General features: G+C 39.9%; 1 protein-coding gene across 1 annotated transcript; it reads right to left on the reverse strand.

Annotated features, from left to right (window-relative positions):
- Positions 1 to 708: 708 nt before the first annotated feature.
- CCN2 (cellular communication network factor 2) lies at positions 709 to 4,045 on the reverse strand. The gene is made up of 5 exons (XM_089676176.1): positions 3,801 to 4,045; positions 3,334 to 3,553; positions 2,868 to 3,119; positions 2,403 to 2,614; positions 709 to 1,979 (listed from the first exon to the last, which is right to left on the reverse strand). The coding sequence occupies exons 1-5, from the start codon at positions 3,849 to 3,851 to the stop codon at positions 1,683 to 1,685; spliced, it is 1,032 nt and encodes a 343-aa protein (XP_089532302.1). The 5' UTR covers positions 3,852 to 4,045; the 3' UTR covers positions 709 to 1,682.
- Positions 4,046 to 17,216: the final 13,171 nt, after the last annotated feature.

Consider the following 17,216-nt stretch of genomic DNA (forward strand, 5'->3'; position numbering starts at 1 on the left):
TAAAAGGTGTTTTTATTTCTTTTCAAACCATATTCTATTTCAATTCCTTCTTTCTTGATTTCCTCTTACAAATAAATGTTAAAAAAAATCATGGGAAAGGTTTTAAGAGTCATATGATATTTTCTCCAACTACACAGATGGACACCTGCCTAATCATTTCCTTTTCTCAGGTTTTTATTGCTATCTTTATCCACCTTGGGGGGATTTGCCATCTCTATTTGTCCTAGTGACCATTGTCACCGGAACTCAAAGTGAGGGAAAATCTCAAATTTAGAGTTGTCACCAGAACAGGAATAGAAAGTGAATCACCCAATGGGCACACCTGTTCCAATGACAACTGTCTAAAGGACAACTGTCCCTTTCATTTCCTGTTGTGTCTAAAGGACTGGATATGAAGGGAAACCTCCTGAATGAAACACAGACAATAAAAACATTTTGGGAAGGGTTTAACCATTCTCTACTATAAAAAAACAAAGAAAACATGTTTTGTCTTTGGATATACTCTAATCACTCTGTGCCTGCGAAGTGTAATGATTCTATTACAAGTCATGAAGACATCAAAGACTTTGCAGTTCACTGTGCCACAAACAATGTTTTCCTGTTTTCCCTGCCAAGAGCTGTATGTGAAACCCTTCTATGTTTTTTTCTGAACTCATTTCAACAAAGTCTAGACGTCTTGAAGGGATTGGGAAGAAAAACACACATGGATTGTATAAAAAAATAAAATATTTTATTTTTCATCTAGAAAAGTGCAAACATGTACCTTTTGGTCACACTTCTCAACAAATAAAAATGTTGAAAACAAAAGTACAGTCATGATCAAAGTAAAAAAAAAAACAGATTATCTTAGTGAAAATCATGAACAGTTTCAATTTGAAAAGCAATTGGACATTAAAGCTTAACTGGTATGAAAACCTCCAATATAATTAACCTCACTTGTAACTGTTTACAGTTTTCACATGATAACCTATTTCGTATTCTGAACATCTGTTCAGACGAGTATTAAAAGTACTTATCAGAGATCGACAATATAATAAAAAAACAGGATATCAAAATATTTAAGCATTATAAAAATGAAGAACAGGATCATAAAACAAATTTAAGTTAATTTAGATAACTGTACAAAAATATATATACATTATGTACAATAACTATAAAAAGCAAGATTACAGCATGCGATACAGCATGATGTAAACTTTCCAGTCTTGTAACAAACATAGTTTCCATTCCATGTTACATTATTTTTCTTAGGGTTTGCTGAAAAAAAAAAAATAAGTTGTCCTACAAGGACAACTGTTTTGGCACCATAATTTGGCTGGAATATAAATTCCAGCTGTCACTGAATGGGTGCCATTTCATGAATACTGTATATAAAAATAGTAAGAGCTTTTTTTCCAGTTGCATTACTGGGTGCAAAATACAACATCACTTATACTCAGTGAATACTGCCTTATGACAGTGGATGTACAGCAACATTACATTGCACCCAGCAGAGCTAAGAAGGCCTGGTTCGTCTTCCTTTCTTCAAACCAATGGCTGGTGTCATTCAACGATCAAGTCTTTAAAAGAAAGACTTTCATTCAAACAGACTTAAATACGTTCTTGTGCTATAACATTATGTTTAGCAATGAGATGCAAAAGTCATTTCAAGTGAAACAGTCTTTTGGCGTGGTTCTCTGGATCTATGCCATGTCTCCGTACATTTTTCTGTAGTACATGGATTCGAAGATGTCATTGTCTCCAGGGCAGTTGTAATGACATGCACATGTCTTGATGAACATCATCTTCTTCTTCATGACCTCACCATCAGGACACTTGAACTCGACTGGGAGGGTGGCGGTTCTATGAGGGGTACAGCAACGACCATCTGTACAGACCCCACAAAATTTGGCTCTGTAGGTTTTCACACTTGTGCAGCCAGAAAACTCGAACTTGACTGGTTTAGAGATTTTAGGAGTACGGATGCACTTCTTTCCTTTCTGTATTGGAGGAAAAAGAACCAAATGTTAGATACTGTTTTCCTCAAGCTTGCATTTTCAACTTGGGCATGGATGGGGCTAGTGCATTGAGATTAATAGAGTTTGTAGGTTTATATTTTGATAAATGTAGTATCTTAAAAGTAGTCTTTTTTATTTTGGCTTATACAATAGGGCAGCAAAAGTGTTCTGATGGAAACTAAACTTTAGCATAACAACATGATTTCAGTCTTTGTATTTATATAGATGAGATTTGGGTTCTGACTACTTTCTTTAGGTTACTATACTTTGTATTTTACCTTAATTAGTATCCCAGTTTATTTACCATACCATTTACATATAATGATTGCATTTCTATGAAGGTAGACTATAATAGAGTGTTGTAGTGCAGCTGTAAAAGGTGTGGTCTAAAATACTGATATTCACCTTGATGTTTTCCTCAAGGTCGGCCTCACAAGGTCTAACCATACAAAGTCTGTTCTGTTTCTCCAGTCTGCAGTGCTCATTGTCATTGGTAACTCGTGTAGAGATGCCCATGCCACAGGTCTTTGAGCAAGCACTCCATTCAGTGGTTTGTACCAGGCAGTTGGCACGCATCAGAGATGGATCAGGACCATATGTCTCTTCCATTCTGAAAGCTGTAAAGAAAAATAAGAACACATAAGATATCATGATGATAACACTATAGCGGAAAAGACTTAAAACATAATCTATCTCAACCTCATTAGTAAAAGTAACAGACTCTTATGTTTACAGCTTCTGTAAAGCAGAAAATAAAGCAGAAATAACTACTGCAATGATTTTTTTTAAGGCTGTTTTTGTATCATTTGCTAATAATAATTAACACATTTTCATTAACTGTAAAAAAGTAGTATATGTATTACAACTCACCAGGCAGAGCAGGTCCGACCATGGTTCTCTCCATAGGTTGATCACAGACCCATTCTTCACAGCACTTGCCAGGCAGTTTCACCCTTCTTGGGTATGGGCAGTCAGGGCTGGGAAGACGGACATCCATGCTGCAGAGTGGTACACAGCCAACGCCTCCATCTAAGCATGTGCATTGGTACTTGCAGCTGCTTTGGAAAGACTCTCCACTTCTGTAGACCATGCCTCCAAACACACAGGGGGCACCTTCCCTGGCTAAAATGAAGACAGGACATGATTTAGGATTCATGTGTAGAAGTAATAAACCATAAAATATATTATACTACTAACATTGCTTGCTACTAATAAATAGTATAGAGATGTAATGCTAACTTCAGCATATTCACATAAGACATAAAGAGTTGAGTTATTCATTTTACAATTGCTCTCACTATCCATACTATTTTGAGGTTCTGCTAAGAACACTTACCAGTGCATACTCCAATTTTCCTGTTGATCCTGGAGCCAAATTCACAGAACAGTCCTTTGTGTGGGTCACACACGTCTTTCTCAGTGCAGAGTTCGCCCAATTGCTTGGCACACACTTTACAGCATCCACATCCATCCTGGACCAGGCTAACTCCAGGTGCACATTCAGGTACTCTGTGTGGGCACTGACATTCCCCACTGCAGTCTTGGGCAGCAGACACCTGTAAGGATGAGACATAGAAGTAAGCATGCTGGTTTTTATATTCATCTACCATTATCAAACTATCAGAATATAAAAATCAAAGGTTGTTTCAGCTCTTCTTGTTAAAGACAAACACAGCAAATGTAGTGCTACTAACAGAATCACCCACAAGTTCATATTTAAAGTGTAAAACTAGAGCCCCAGCATATAATACTACATCACAAAACCATACAATCTCTATAGTAGCCACTGACAGTTCAACTCACCCAGCAGAGCACAGCCAAGAGAAGTATAGCTGTCACTTTTCCGGAAGACATTGTTCAGTTTTCTTGCAAATCAAAAGAAAATCTTTTGCCGTTTGCGTTCTCTAGATCTCAAGTTGATCTTGTGTAGTTTCTTGCAGTTTTCTCTCAAGTTAGTTTTGCGCTGAAAGTCTGAAAGCCTCTTTCCTTTGCCCCTGTTTGTTGAGTTTGTTCCTCTTTCAGGCTCTGGAAGAGTTGTTGTGTGAGTCTATCAGCGAGCTGCAGCTCTTTTATATCCTGCTGGATGCTGAGACTCGCCAATGAGCTGAATGGAGTCCTACACAAGCAGGGACATTCCTCGCATTCCTCCCAACCTTCCTGCCCCATCAGCTCACACCGGATTGATCCTGACCCCTTGACATTCCACATTCCTCCTGTCTGAAAAAACTGGCACACTCCACAGCACAAAAAAGGCGCTGTATCCTCACCATCAAATAGGATTTTCTTCTTGCTTTTATATAATTTCCACTCTATAATTTTATATGAAAAGGAGGTTTCAGCCTTGATTTTTTTACAGCTAACCTCTGTTCCAGACAGCGTTTACCATACTCCTTTCATGTTACAATAATCATGTTAGGACACCTCATGGCAAAAATGTAACCACAATATAAAAATACATTCTTCCTTGTTTCATAAGCAACCTACACAGAGAGGGAGGGACGGCTACAGGAAAAGAATGACATTTAAAAAAAATCAAATGTATTATTCGTGATGAAAGGAAAAAATGTCTTGGAAACTTATGTAACGTTAATGTTATGAAATATATAGCATGACTTTCTAGTTAGTTTGTTTACCATGGATTTTATTATAATAGCTCTGATCACTGAAACACTTGAATAATAAATAGTATATATATAAATTATAATATATCTAAACTAAAATATAATATATATATATATATATATATGTGTATATATATATATATATATATATATATATATATATATGTTATTTACCATTCAAGTGCTTAATTGATGAAAGCTGTGTATATATATATATATATATATATATATATATATATATATATATATATTCTAATCCCTCTTGTATTGTACTGTATTGTTACTGTACTGTCCATAATGTAAAGCGCTGAGCAAACTGTCGGCGCAATATAAGTCCTGTATAATAATAATATATATATATTATTATTATTATTATACAGTATTTATAAAGCGCCAATAGTTGGCTCAGCGCTGTACATTACAATGGGGGACAGAACATGTGACAGAACAATACCAATACAATGCAAAACATGCGGGGATTGAGGGTCCTGCTCTTTCGAGCTTACAATCTAGGAGACAATATATATATTGTCAAAAGTATTGGGACGCCTGCCTTTACACGCATGACTATTCTTCCAGAAACGCATTTGTGAGGTCAGGCACTGATGTCAGACAAGAAGGCCTGGCTCACAGTCTCCTCTCTAATTCATCCCAGAGGTGTTCTATCAGGTTGAGGTCAGGACTCTGTGCAGGCCAGTCAAGTTCCTCCACCCCAAACTCGCTCATCCATGGCTTTATGGACCTTGCTTTGTGCACTGGCGCGCAGTCATGTTGCAACAGGAAGGGGCCTTCCTCAAACTGTTCCCACAAAGTTGGGATCATGAAATTGTCCAAAATGTCTTGGTATGCTGACACCTTAAGGGTTCCCTTCACTGGAACTAAGGGGCCAAGCCCAACCCCTGAAAAACAACCCCACACCATAATCCCCCTCCACCAAACTTTACACTTTCTAGAGCACGGTACTTGTCTGATTGCATTGGCAATATAATGTATATATGGAATGGGTTTTCATGGCCGAGCAGCTGCATCCAAGCCTTACACCACCAAGTGCAATGCAAAGCATTGGATGCAGTGGTGTAAAGCATGCTGCCACTGGACTACTATTCCATGAAGCTCTCTACACTCTGTTGTTGTGCTAATCTGAAAGCCACATAAAGTTTGGAGGTCTTTAGCTATTGACTCTGCAGACAGTTGGTGACTTCTGCGCACTGTGCGCTTCAGCATGAGCTGACCCACTCTGTAATTTTAAGTGGCCTACCACTTTGTGGCTGAGTTGCTGTTGTTCTCAGTTGCTTCCACTTTGTTATAATACCATTAACAGTTGACCGTGGAATATTTAGAAGCAAGGAAGTTTCACGGATGGACTTATTGCACAGGTGGCAACCCATCACGGTACCATGCCTGAATTCGCTGAGCTCCTGAGAGCGACCCATTTCATTCACAAATGTCTGTAGAAGCAGTCTGCATGCCTAGGTGCTTGATTTTATACACCTGTGGCCATGGAGGTGATTGGAACACCTGAATCCAGTGATTTGGAGGGGTGTCCCAATACTTTTGGCAATATAGTGTGTGTGTATATATATATATATATATATATATATATATATATTCACATTCTAGATGTCATTTTTCCAGTACTGCTTAAAAAATGAAAGCTCATCTATGGTTAACCATGGTAACACGTGTTACATCCATTTATACTCACGTTCACCCCAATGCACTAGGGCAATGCAGTTCCAATGCACATGTGTTGTAGTGCAGCACAACATACAGTAGCACATTACTGTACTTTGTGGTGGACTGTGTTAAACAAAAACGCTGTATGGCCATTCCTGTGCATTGGCATTACATTCAAAATGAGTTGACTGCCATAGGGCTAGTAACGCTAGTGGCTGAAGGGGGCTGAAACATCGTAGTTGAGCTGCACTTTTACTGCCCTCAAATTCTACCCAAATGCTCTCTGAATGCAGATCACTCTTCAGTGAGCAAAGATTGTGTGAATGAGGTATTAATGTAATGCAAATTAATGTGTGACACAATGTTTATTATCCCGCGCAATACACATGATCAGACAAGTGCGAATGGGCCCTTGTACGGAAATGCCCTCACATCTCTGCATAGCTCAGATGCTCATCTATCTGTTTGGAATAGTTTCCTATATTTTTTCCAAAGTATTTTGGGACGCATTATACAACAACAGAAAATAGAAACAACTACAATAGTTCTGGGACATACAACGATGACCTAACTTGTCTTCCCCGATATACACAGCACTCATCTATATATACACTGGGTGCAATGAGGTAATGCATATATATCCACCTGTTGGCAGGCTCTGGTTGCCTCGGTAACCCTGGAAGCTGTCCTAGTCTTGCCGTAGAGATGTCTCCAGCACACCGAAAGTTACAACTCACATAGTTTTCTATAAATAAAATCTTGGGTAGGATGTGTGTAAGGAGGAGAATACAAGAGCACATACCCAGCAGCTTTGCTAATATCTGTTAATAGGTATGATGTCATCCAGCAGTCAGTGTAATAAGGTCATGCTGGGATGTCCCTGCTAAGTAGCTGGAGGCCATTGATTGATAAACAGCTGTTCCCTGTCAGATGGAAGTAGAATAGAAGGGAAGAACATTATATTTATACTTTCTTCTGCTGGAACACAGAACCTGATGCTCTGTGTCCTGATACAGCAAATAGCAGTTTGATGTAAGTTTAATTTCAAATTGACAGATATCAAAACAATAATAGTGAGATTAAAAAACATTTCAAAAGGAGGTGCTTCCAGCGGAAAAGAAATTGCTTATCCGGAGTCACGTTCGAAAAATGACACAAAGGTGTTAATAGTGCTATGTAGGAAAAGAATTCTAAAACTGCTCTTACATTCCTTGTTCATCCAGCATGAACTTGGACAAGAGCAAAGTATATAATACAGTGTATGTTTATATATATATATATATATATATATATAGCTAAAAAAATATATATATATAAATAATATATTTTATAATATATATGTATATATATAAATAAATAGATAAAAAATAAATAAATACATATACATATATATATATATATATATATATATATATATATAATATATAAAGATATCCAGCATGATATTTTTCCCCATTGAAATCTTATGTGTTTTCAAAGTGTTCAGTGTATATATATATATATATATATATATATATATATATGACACACACACTTGTGTCCGCTTCCCATAATTTCATATACAGCCTGGAAAACACCTGACCTTTTACCCCTTTCCACTCCATAGATACACACATTTACTGTTCTATAAGGAAATACGTAGTTGTCATACAAGTCAGTAATGTATGTGTCAGAAGGTCTAATCATGCGTCCAGCGACATTCACCCTTGCCATCATGGCCTGTTCATTCACTTGTCTGCTGACCCCAACCATACTGCATTGTTTGCAATCCATCCAATTGCTGAGGTCTTGATTCTTGCTGGAAATTAGGCCTCTGTACCATGTATATTCTATTACACTTCATGGACATAAAACCGAGATAAAGGTAACTATGAATGGGGTTTGAGTTATACTGCATATGGGCTGGCTGCATAGTTTAATGTTTTGAAGTACAACAGTTCATTGGAACATGATGCCAAGAGGGCATGTTATAGCACATTATCTCAGTTGGTCACTTTATACTGGGGGGCCATTTAATTACATCATGGGAACGAGCACAACATTACTCATAACCCTATCCGCAGGTAACATACAGACAGGGTCATGCACTGATGACATCACACCATAGATATTTTATTCTGCCTAACTGGCTTACAGATGTTTCCAGCCTTACCCCTCTGATGGGTTTCATCCCTACTGAGCTTTTGAATTAAGCCCTATAGGGGTGAAATGTATCAAAGGGATATGGCCACAGGTGGGAACTATCAGTGAGCCAGGCAGGCAGAATAAAATATCTGTTAGAACATCCTCACTGTACGCCCGTCTGGATGTTTGCTGCTTGATGATGACAAGCAGGGTTGGGCTTCCTGAGGCCGGCAACTGATATACTGCAGACTGGAGGGCTACATCAATGCTTTGAATGGCAATTCTATCTGCAGTCTTCATTAACAGACACCTAGAATGTGCTATGTAAGCTGATCATTCTTCTCACCACTGCCCCTTCTGTAGAGCTAGAGATGAGTAACATTTCATCGACTTTGAACACAGCTACACACGGTCAGTCTGGGGCAGAAGAATTATCCAGCAATATTATTCTAAGACCTGTTTATATCTACCATAGTACCTGTCACCCTGCAGATCCTCCTCATATTATATGCTTTTACATCCCACATATTTACACATATATTAACCTTATGACAACCCTCCAGCACACTGTTCCCCTTCTGGGGTTTTTGGCCACATACATCAGCAGCACACTAAACGTCCCCATCCCATCTTGGATGAATGTAACAAAAACTGATGACCTGCAAAAAAAAACAACCTCCAAAGACTGACAACTATTTGTGGCTTAAGTAGCTCAAACTGCAGGCCACTACAAGGCTAACATGCACCAACCTTTGACTCCTAAGCACCTATCATGCTACCAGAAAGACCACCACAACCCACTCACTTATGATGACTCATGGGCAGATTCATATGGAATTTTTGACAGTTGATGCTTTTTTTTAGTATAGTGATGGCCACTGACAATCCTGTGATATGGGGCAGTATTCTCCCATTTTCAGTCACATGCAGAAATCAATACAAGAACATACATTTTCTTCAGACATAACTCCCCCCCCCCCTCTATGTTTTTTCTTTTTTTCGATCTCACCAAATGGACACAAGGTTGTTACATATAATGTATATTTAGTATGCATAGGGAAAATGTTGAGTAAAGCTTGCAGTTCTGTAAAATACAATACCTTCAGTTATTCCATTCCCGAAGATGTCATAATTAATGTACAGTAATTATGCACATACAGAATTAACCCAACATTCTTTGCGCAGACTTTAGCAATTAGAAAAACAGACAATTATGCTGGGCTAGGCATTTAATAGCCTTCTGTAAAGGATTACCCGTTCCATTTGTATGAAGTTATTTTAGGGTGTGTTCACAGTAAAATGTGCTTTTTCCACTGCAACACTAAAACCATATAAGGAAACCAAGGCTATATTAATACAAGGTTCAAGATGTTGTATGGAAGACACATGAAAGAGTTAATGTCTTGTGTTCCCGACTTTCATGCAGGTGTTTATATAAAGAATTCCTTCACCAGCGCATATTTTTTTCTGGTAAAATACTGAATTTAGCTCAGTTGGCAGCACATGTATATTTACACAGATATATACAGTAAGCTTACATCTGCTTCAATTGCAGCAGCGAGTTGAGTCGGGTCTTGTAAATTGTACAGGTGGAGATCTTACTGCATTCCTTCCCTTTAAGTTTTTTCCTGCGTTTTCAAAGTCATTTGATCAGGTATCAGACATACTGTACTGAAAAACTGGACAAACTACAGGAAAGTGGCTAGACTAGAAGTGTTTGTGTACTTAAAGAAGGAATCTTGCACATTTTCAGCTTTCAGTCACAGACATTTTCTTATTAGAGCAATTGAAGGTCTGTGCCAGCCCTCAAAACGGAAATCAAAAGCTCCCAGAGAAACATACCTAAGGAATGCAAGACTTTAGCCAAAAGCTGTACGCAATGCACAGACAGAGGAAGTCTGGCCCTATATGGAGATTTGCACAGTGTGCTATTTATCTCGGTGATAGCCCAGACACTTGCTGAACCAGGTACTATTTCTAGCTGGATTAAGCTTTTCACAATGTCTAGAAAGAAACTGTATTTTGTTCCAGGGAGTCGTTTTTGTTTGAATCCTCCTTTTCTGTACTAAAAAACAAAGTGGAAAACCTAGGGTATTAGTAACATCCAAATGTAACAGTTCTATATACCTAAAATAAACCTCCCAGTAGGCGCTGCCATTGCTGACTTTCTAAAGAAGCTAGTTGCCTGATTTTTAAACTGATCCATTGGCTTCAATACTTTGAGTCATGAACTTGGTAAAAGAAGGCATATTAGGAAAGTCAGAAGGTTTTATCTGTATCCATGTACATGACATTCAGAGAATTAGTATTGGCACAAATTGAAGCAGCAGTGGTAGCTTCCATATTTTTGTTTTTCTTAAGTTTCCTTCACACAGATGGCATCTGTTCCTGATTAGCAGGGGACCCCTAGCTGAATTGGAGTAGAATGGAACTGATGACACTTTAGTGACGTTTGCGTCTGTTCAGTTTTTTTCTTCCATTGTGTGATAGAGGGAAAAATGGAGCTTAGCTGACCCATGTTAGGTCTATTGGCAGGTGCATGTAAACCAATATGTGTCCATTGTCATTCTTTACCTCACTTCTAGGTCTGAAAAATATGAAAACGTAAGTAAACTTTTTCTGTTTGTTTAATTATTTTTACATCTAGGCTAACATTTAGCTTCTATATAGATCTAATTGGAAAACAGACAAGTGGATCTCATTGGAGCAACAGCCATGTGAAAGGTGTCTTAATGAGTAACTATGCACATAACGCAGCAGGTTTTGTTTTCTGCTCCCTACGCCATAACAATAGGAAAACAGACAGGTGGATCTCATTGGAGCAACAGCCATGTGAAAGGGGCCTTAATCAGTAACTATGCACATAGTGCAGCAGGTTTTTTCTGCTCCCTATGCCATAACAATTGGAAAACAGAAAGAGGGAGCTCATTGGAGGAACAGCCATGTGAAAGGAAACTATTGGCATAACACAGAAGGTTTTGTTTTCTGCCCCCTACTCCATAACCTAGTTTTATTACTATTAATCCTGCTGGTAGAGTCATTATTTTTGTAACTTCCTTTAACAAGGAGACAACACTGTTCCTTCTGAAATGAATTTGCCCAGCAGTATTGCTACCTTGTAGACAAGGTAGTCTTCAGCTGGCCTCAGTTTTTTAGCTCAGCCAGCAGACTGAACAAAATAAACTGGATTGATTCCCCCATCCACACTTTTGAGGTGGATGCGGGAATCCTCAACACTGTGGGGTTTATTTACTAAAGCTGGTTCACTCAGAACCTGGTGCAGCTCTGCATAGAAACCAATCAGCTTTCATGTTTTATTGTTAAATCTTAATTGAACAAGCTGAGGCTAGAAGCCTATTGGCTACCATGCACAGCTGCAACAGATTCAGAGTGAACCAGCTTTAGTAAATAAACCCCTGTGTAGTTGTATTCTGATAGTGGGACTCTCCCGCCATCAGAATACCCTGATCAGCACTGCAGCCAATTGGCTGCATGTGCTGATCAAAGCAAATGTTTCCAACAAGTCCGTTCATGAGAAGTTATTAGATTGGCCATAGATGGATTAGTCCATTCCCTGTTGAACCAGATGAATTTCAATCCATCTATGGCCAGCTGTAGATGGACTTTTTAAATGGATTTTAAGTCCACAAACCAGTTAAAATTGCCTTTTAAGCAGTTCCAGCAATAATTTTGTTCCTTTTGAACAAAGGGTAGAAACCATATAAATAAAAGCTGACTATTAAAATCACTCCTGTCAGTATACTATGGTTTGCCACTATTACTGAAAATACAAAAACAACAGAAGAGATAGACAAACAACATCTGCTGAGTTAATGCTAGTGACAGACCTTATTATACTGTATATGTCATGTGTATTTTGTCCATTTTAACACCTAACTCCAGCAAATGCAATTTTTTTTTCAGTTTCAGATAGTGGTGAAGAACTAAAACAGGGGTGGGCAAACTTTTTGACTTGAGGGCCGCAATGGGTTCATATATTGGACCCGGGGGCCGGACCAAGAGTAGATGAATGATGTGTATGTGTCATCCATAGTAAGTATAGTAATATTCCCCCATAGTAAGCATAGTAATTAATCCCCCATATAGTAATTCATCCCCCATAGTAATTCATCCCCCATATAGTAATTCATCCCCCATAGTAATTCATCCCTCATATAGTAATTCATCCCCCATAGTAATTCATCCCCCATAGTAATTTATCCCCCATATAGTAATTCATCCCCCATAGTAATTCATCCCCCATATAGTAATTCATCCCCCATAGTAATTCATCCCCCATATAGTATTTCATCCCCCATAGTAATTCATCCCCCATATAGTAATTCATCCCCCATAGTAATTCATCCCCCATATAGTAATTCATCCCCCATAGTAATTCATCCCCCATATAGTAATTCATCCCCCATAGTAATTTATCCCCCATATAGTAATTCATCCCCCATAGTAATGCATCCCCCATAGTAATTCATCCCCCATATAGTAATTCATCCCCCATATAGTAATTCATCCCCCATAGTAATTCATCCCCCATATAGTAATTCATCCCCCATAGTAATTCATCCCTCATATAGTAATTCATCCCCCATAGTAATTTATCCCCCATATAGTAATTCATCCCCCATAGTAATTCATCCCCCATATAGTAATTCATCCCCCATAGTAATTCATCCCCCATATAGTATTTCATCCCCCATAGTAATTCATCCCCCATATAGTAATTCATCCCCCATAGTAATTCATCCCCCATATAGTAATTCATCCCCCATAGTAATTCATCCCCCATATAGTAATTCATCCCCCATAGTAATTTATCCCCCATATAGTAATTCATCCCCCATAGTAATGCATCCCCCATAGTAATTCATCCCCCATATAGTAATTCATCCCCCATATAGTAATTCATCCCCCATAGTAATTCATCCCCCATATAGTAATTCATCCCCCATAGTAATTCATCCCTCATATAGTAATTCATCACCCATAGTAATTCATCCCCCATAGTAATTTATCCCCCATATAGTAATTCATCCCCCATAGTAATTCATCCCCCATATAGTAATTCATCCCCCATAGTAATTCATCCCCCATATAGTATTTCATCCCCCATAGTAATTCATCCCCCATATAGTAATTCATCCCCCATAGTAATTCATCCCCCATATAGTAATTCATCCCCCATAGTAATTCATCCCCCATATAGTAATTCATCCCCCATAGTAATTTATCCCCCATATAGTAATTCATCCCCCCTAGTAATGCATCCGCCATAGTAATTCATCCCCCCTATAGTAATTCATCCCCCATATAGTAATTCATCCCCCATAGTAATTCATCCCCCATAGTAATTCATCCCCCATATAGTAATTCATCCTCCATAGTAATTCATCCCCCATATAGTAATTCATCCCCCCTATAGTAAGTCCCCCCTGTGTCAATTTACTTACCTTTGCTCCGCGCGTTCCTCTCGCCGTATTCCCGCACCGTTCTGGTCTTCAGGGCGGACTGTGAGAGGAGCCTAGCTCCCCTCACGTTCATCACGCTGCCCCGCCTACACACATCCTGACAGCCTCACATCACGCTCCGCGGGCCGGATTAAAAGGTCCGCCGGGCCATATACGGCCCGCGGGCCGTAGTTTGCCCATTGCTGAACTAAAACCTCTGTCAGGTTCTTCTATCTGTCTGTTGCCCACTTGAAAAGATTTCTCCTTACTGCCTACCTCATTGATGCCTAGACAAAAAATGGGGGTGGAGCAGTTGTCATCAGGAAAGGAAGGCAGAAACAGCAATAAAAACATTTAAGCAGGTCTAGCTCTTCCCCACTCTACTAAAAATGTGGCTTTGCATTTGTATCTGGCCTCACTGGAGTGATTTCTCATCATTTCCTGTAATAACATACATTAAAGGGAAATCTTTTTAATAGGAACAAAAGTGTCAGGAAAATCTTGACAAATCCTTAATGCATTCCATAAAACAAAGTTTGGAGACTATTTAACGTATTCTCTGGAATGGTAGCAGCAGATATGAACACTTTTACAGTGGAAGTATACAGCATTACTTTACAGCTCATTCACCCTTTTTCTGCCTTGTTGTAATCTTTGCTCTCCTAATAAAATATGTCAAAAAAGCATATGTTTGCCCTGGGACTTTAAATGAGGTGCAACACACATAGCCATTATGTACATAGTATACAGTTTTACTGATGAATAAAATGCATTTCTCATTACATTACATTACATGGGAAATGGAAAAAAAATTGTCAATCTGATTTGTGATGATTCCATAATACATTTAATACAAGATATAAAATTATCAGTATATAATAAAGTTGAAAGCTGCATCCTAAAAACTTGACATGTTTTGCAAATCTCAGTCTGCTTCTTCGGGAATAGATGCACATATGAATATCTGTAAAGTTTGACATCAGTTTAACGTATGTAGCACAATTAACAATAAAAAGGATTATTAAAACCTCAAGGGCCACCACATGGACCCAATACTTACAAATCAGCCAAGATTTAGTGTACATGAAACTATTTCCAAAAGGCAACCACCAGGAATGTCTGACCTGGGAACTGTGGAAAAGGGACTACAGGGACCCAAGGAGGACAAATAGAAGGTAGGTATAGCATGATCATAGTAGAATATCTGATCCATGATGTCACCCAAAATAATAGCTGTAAAGAAAAAAATTACCTGATTATATTAAATATCTAAAGCAATAAATTAAATTAATCCATGCTAATTCATTTTACATAACACAAATATTAAGCAGCCACTTGTGCAGCTGTGATACCAGTCAAAACCATAAATACAATAAAAAGCAGTGCTATTGTAAGTCATATAGTTTTATAGTATCAAAGAAACAAAGTGTAAATATGAAAAATGTATATTCATAAAGTGCATATAAAAGTCCATGTACCCAAAAGACCTGGAAATTAAAGTGCATACACAACACAATTAATAAAAAAAATGTAAACTCAGTCCTTCCATAGGTGAAAGTGCTTCAAAAAGACATTATCAACTTCCCAATATGTGTAAAAGTTTGTTCCATAGACAGATTCAATACAGATCAAAGTCCATCACTAAGTGCACACCGCTGTTGGACGCCTCTTACCAGGTAGGATGGACCATTGTATAATAAATGGTCAAATGCGCTTAATGAAATCCCATCCATAGACTCCACTGACTCCACAAGAAGCTCTCCATGATAGGTTGTTAACAGCGGGAAATAAAGAAGTACACTTCCAAAGTGAAGTATGTAAAATGAGGTTTCACACCATTTATGGAGGCCTCCATAAAATCTCCATTCAACATTAGAATCTCGCAGCAGGCGAGGTATACAGATAAGATAAAAGATAATCCGCCAACCAGCAGTAAAAGATAAAAATATACAGCAGGCTGATAGCTCACAATGAGAGAGATATCAGCAATAAAATAAGTAGTTTCTACCAGAAAGAAAATACAGAAAAAGCTGCTACTGAAATTGAAAGCATACTGTATAATCCTTTAGTTACAATAAAGCAGTTGTAGAGTGTCCCATTGGGTCTGGCTCTACATGTACCTGCAAAGCATCCTAACTACCACCCCCGGACACCCAGCACCCAGCTACAGGGCACCCAGCTACCGGGCACCCAGCTACCACCGCTGGACACCCAGCACTCAGCTACCGGGCACCCAGCTACCACCTCTGGACACCCAACACCCGGACCACCCAGCGAATCGAGACGTCGCCCAGCGAATCTCCCGGACCCGGACCACCCAGCGAATCTCCAGTCACCGAGCCGCCAGCATCACCAGACGCCGTGTCTACCAACACCCCCAGACATCGCACCCTACGACCCCTCCACTCGCCGATCCACCGGACCCACTGAAGACCCCTCGGACGCCAGCATACTGCACCCACAGATTGCAGCCAGCCAGCTGCTGCCCTTTACTCCCACTCTCCCCCTACAGAAGGACTCTAGTGGACTCCTCCACGGTGATACAGACTCTCCACATCACCTCGCCCTGACCCGTATCCCTTCACCTCCCCTGACCCGAACAGCACTGCACTCACCCCAGCATACCACCTGCACTTCTCCTCCTCGTTTTCCTCTCCTCCATCCCAAAAATCGCCTCCCTCTACTCGCCCACCCCCCCAAAACAGCTCTACATTGCCCCTTCAATTCTGCCCTCTCCCCACTACGGCACTCACCACCTCCTCCTGGTACTCCACTCCCTGGTCGACCCACGTGCCACCACTACCAGACCCACACGCTCCTGCACCTCCCATTCCCATGCCACCCTCCTCACCCTTCTTCTCCTATCCGCTGGGGACATCTCCCCGAACCCTGGCCCCTCACCACCTCACCCCCCCTCCAGGGACCCCCCTGCTCCCGCCAGCCGCCGCAACCCCCTCAACCTCATACCTGTGCACCTCCTCCCCGCATCCATCCCCCCTCTCTCGGTTGCACTTCTGAACGCCCGTTCGGTCTGCAACAAACTAACTGCCATCCATGACCTCTTTATCTCCCGCTCCCTCAACTTCCTAGCCATCACCCAAACCTGGGTACAGGCCACTGACTCCACCTCCCCTGCGGCACTCTCCCATGGAGGTCTCGTCTGGTCCCATTCACCAAGACTGAGTGGTCACAAAGGTGGTGGTGTCGGCCTGCTCCTATCACCGCTGAGCACCTTCCAGGTCCTCCCTAACCCCCCCCTCCCTAACCTTCTCCTCCTTCGAGGCTCACTGCATCCGGCTCTTCTCACCCACCCCCCTAAGGATCGCAGTGATCTA

This window comes from Staurois parvus, unplaced genomic scaffold, assembly GCF_062004578.1.
Source record: "Staurois parvus isolate SC_StPar_1 unplaced genomic scaffold, SC_StPar_1.0 ptg000165l, whole genome shotgun sequence".
Classification (NCBI taxonomy): domain Eukaryota; kingdom Metazoa; phylum Chordata; class Amphibia; order Anura; family Ranidae; genus Staurois; species Staurois parvus.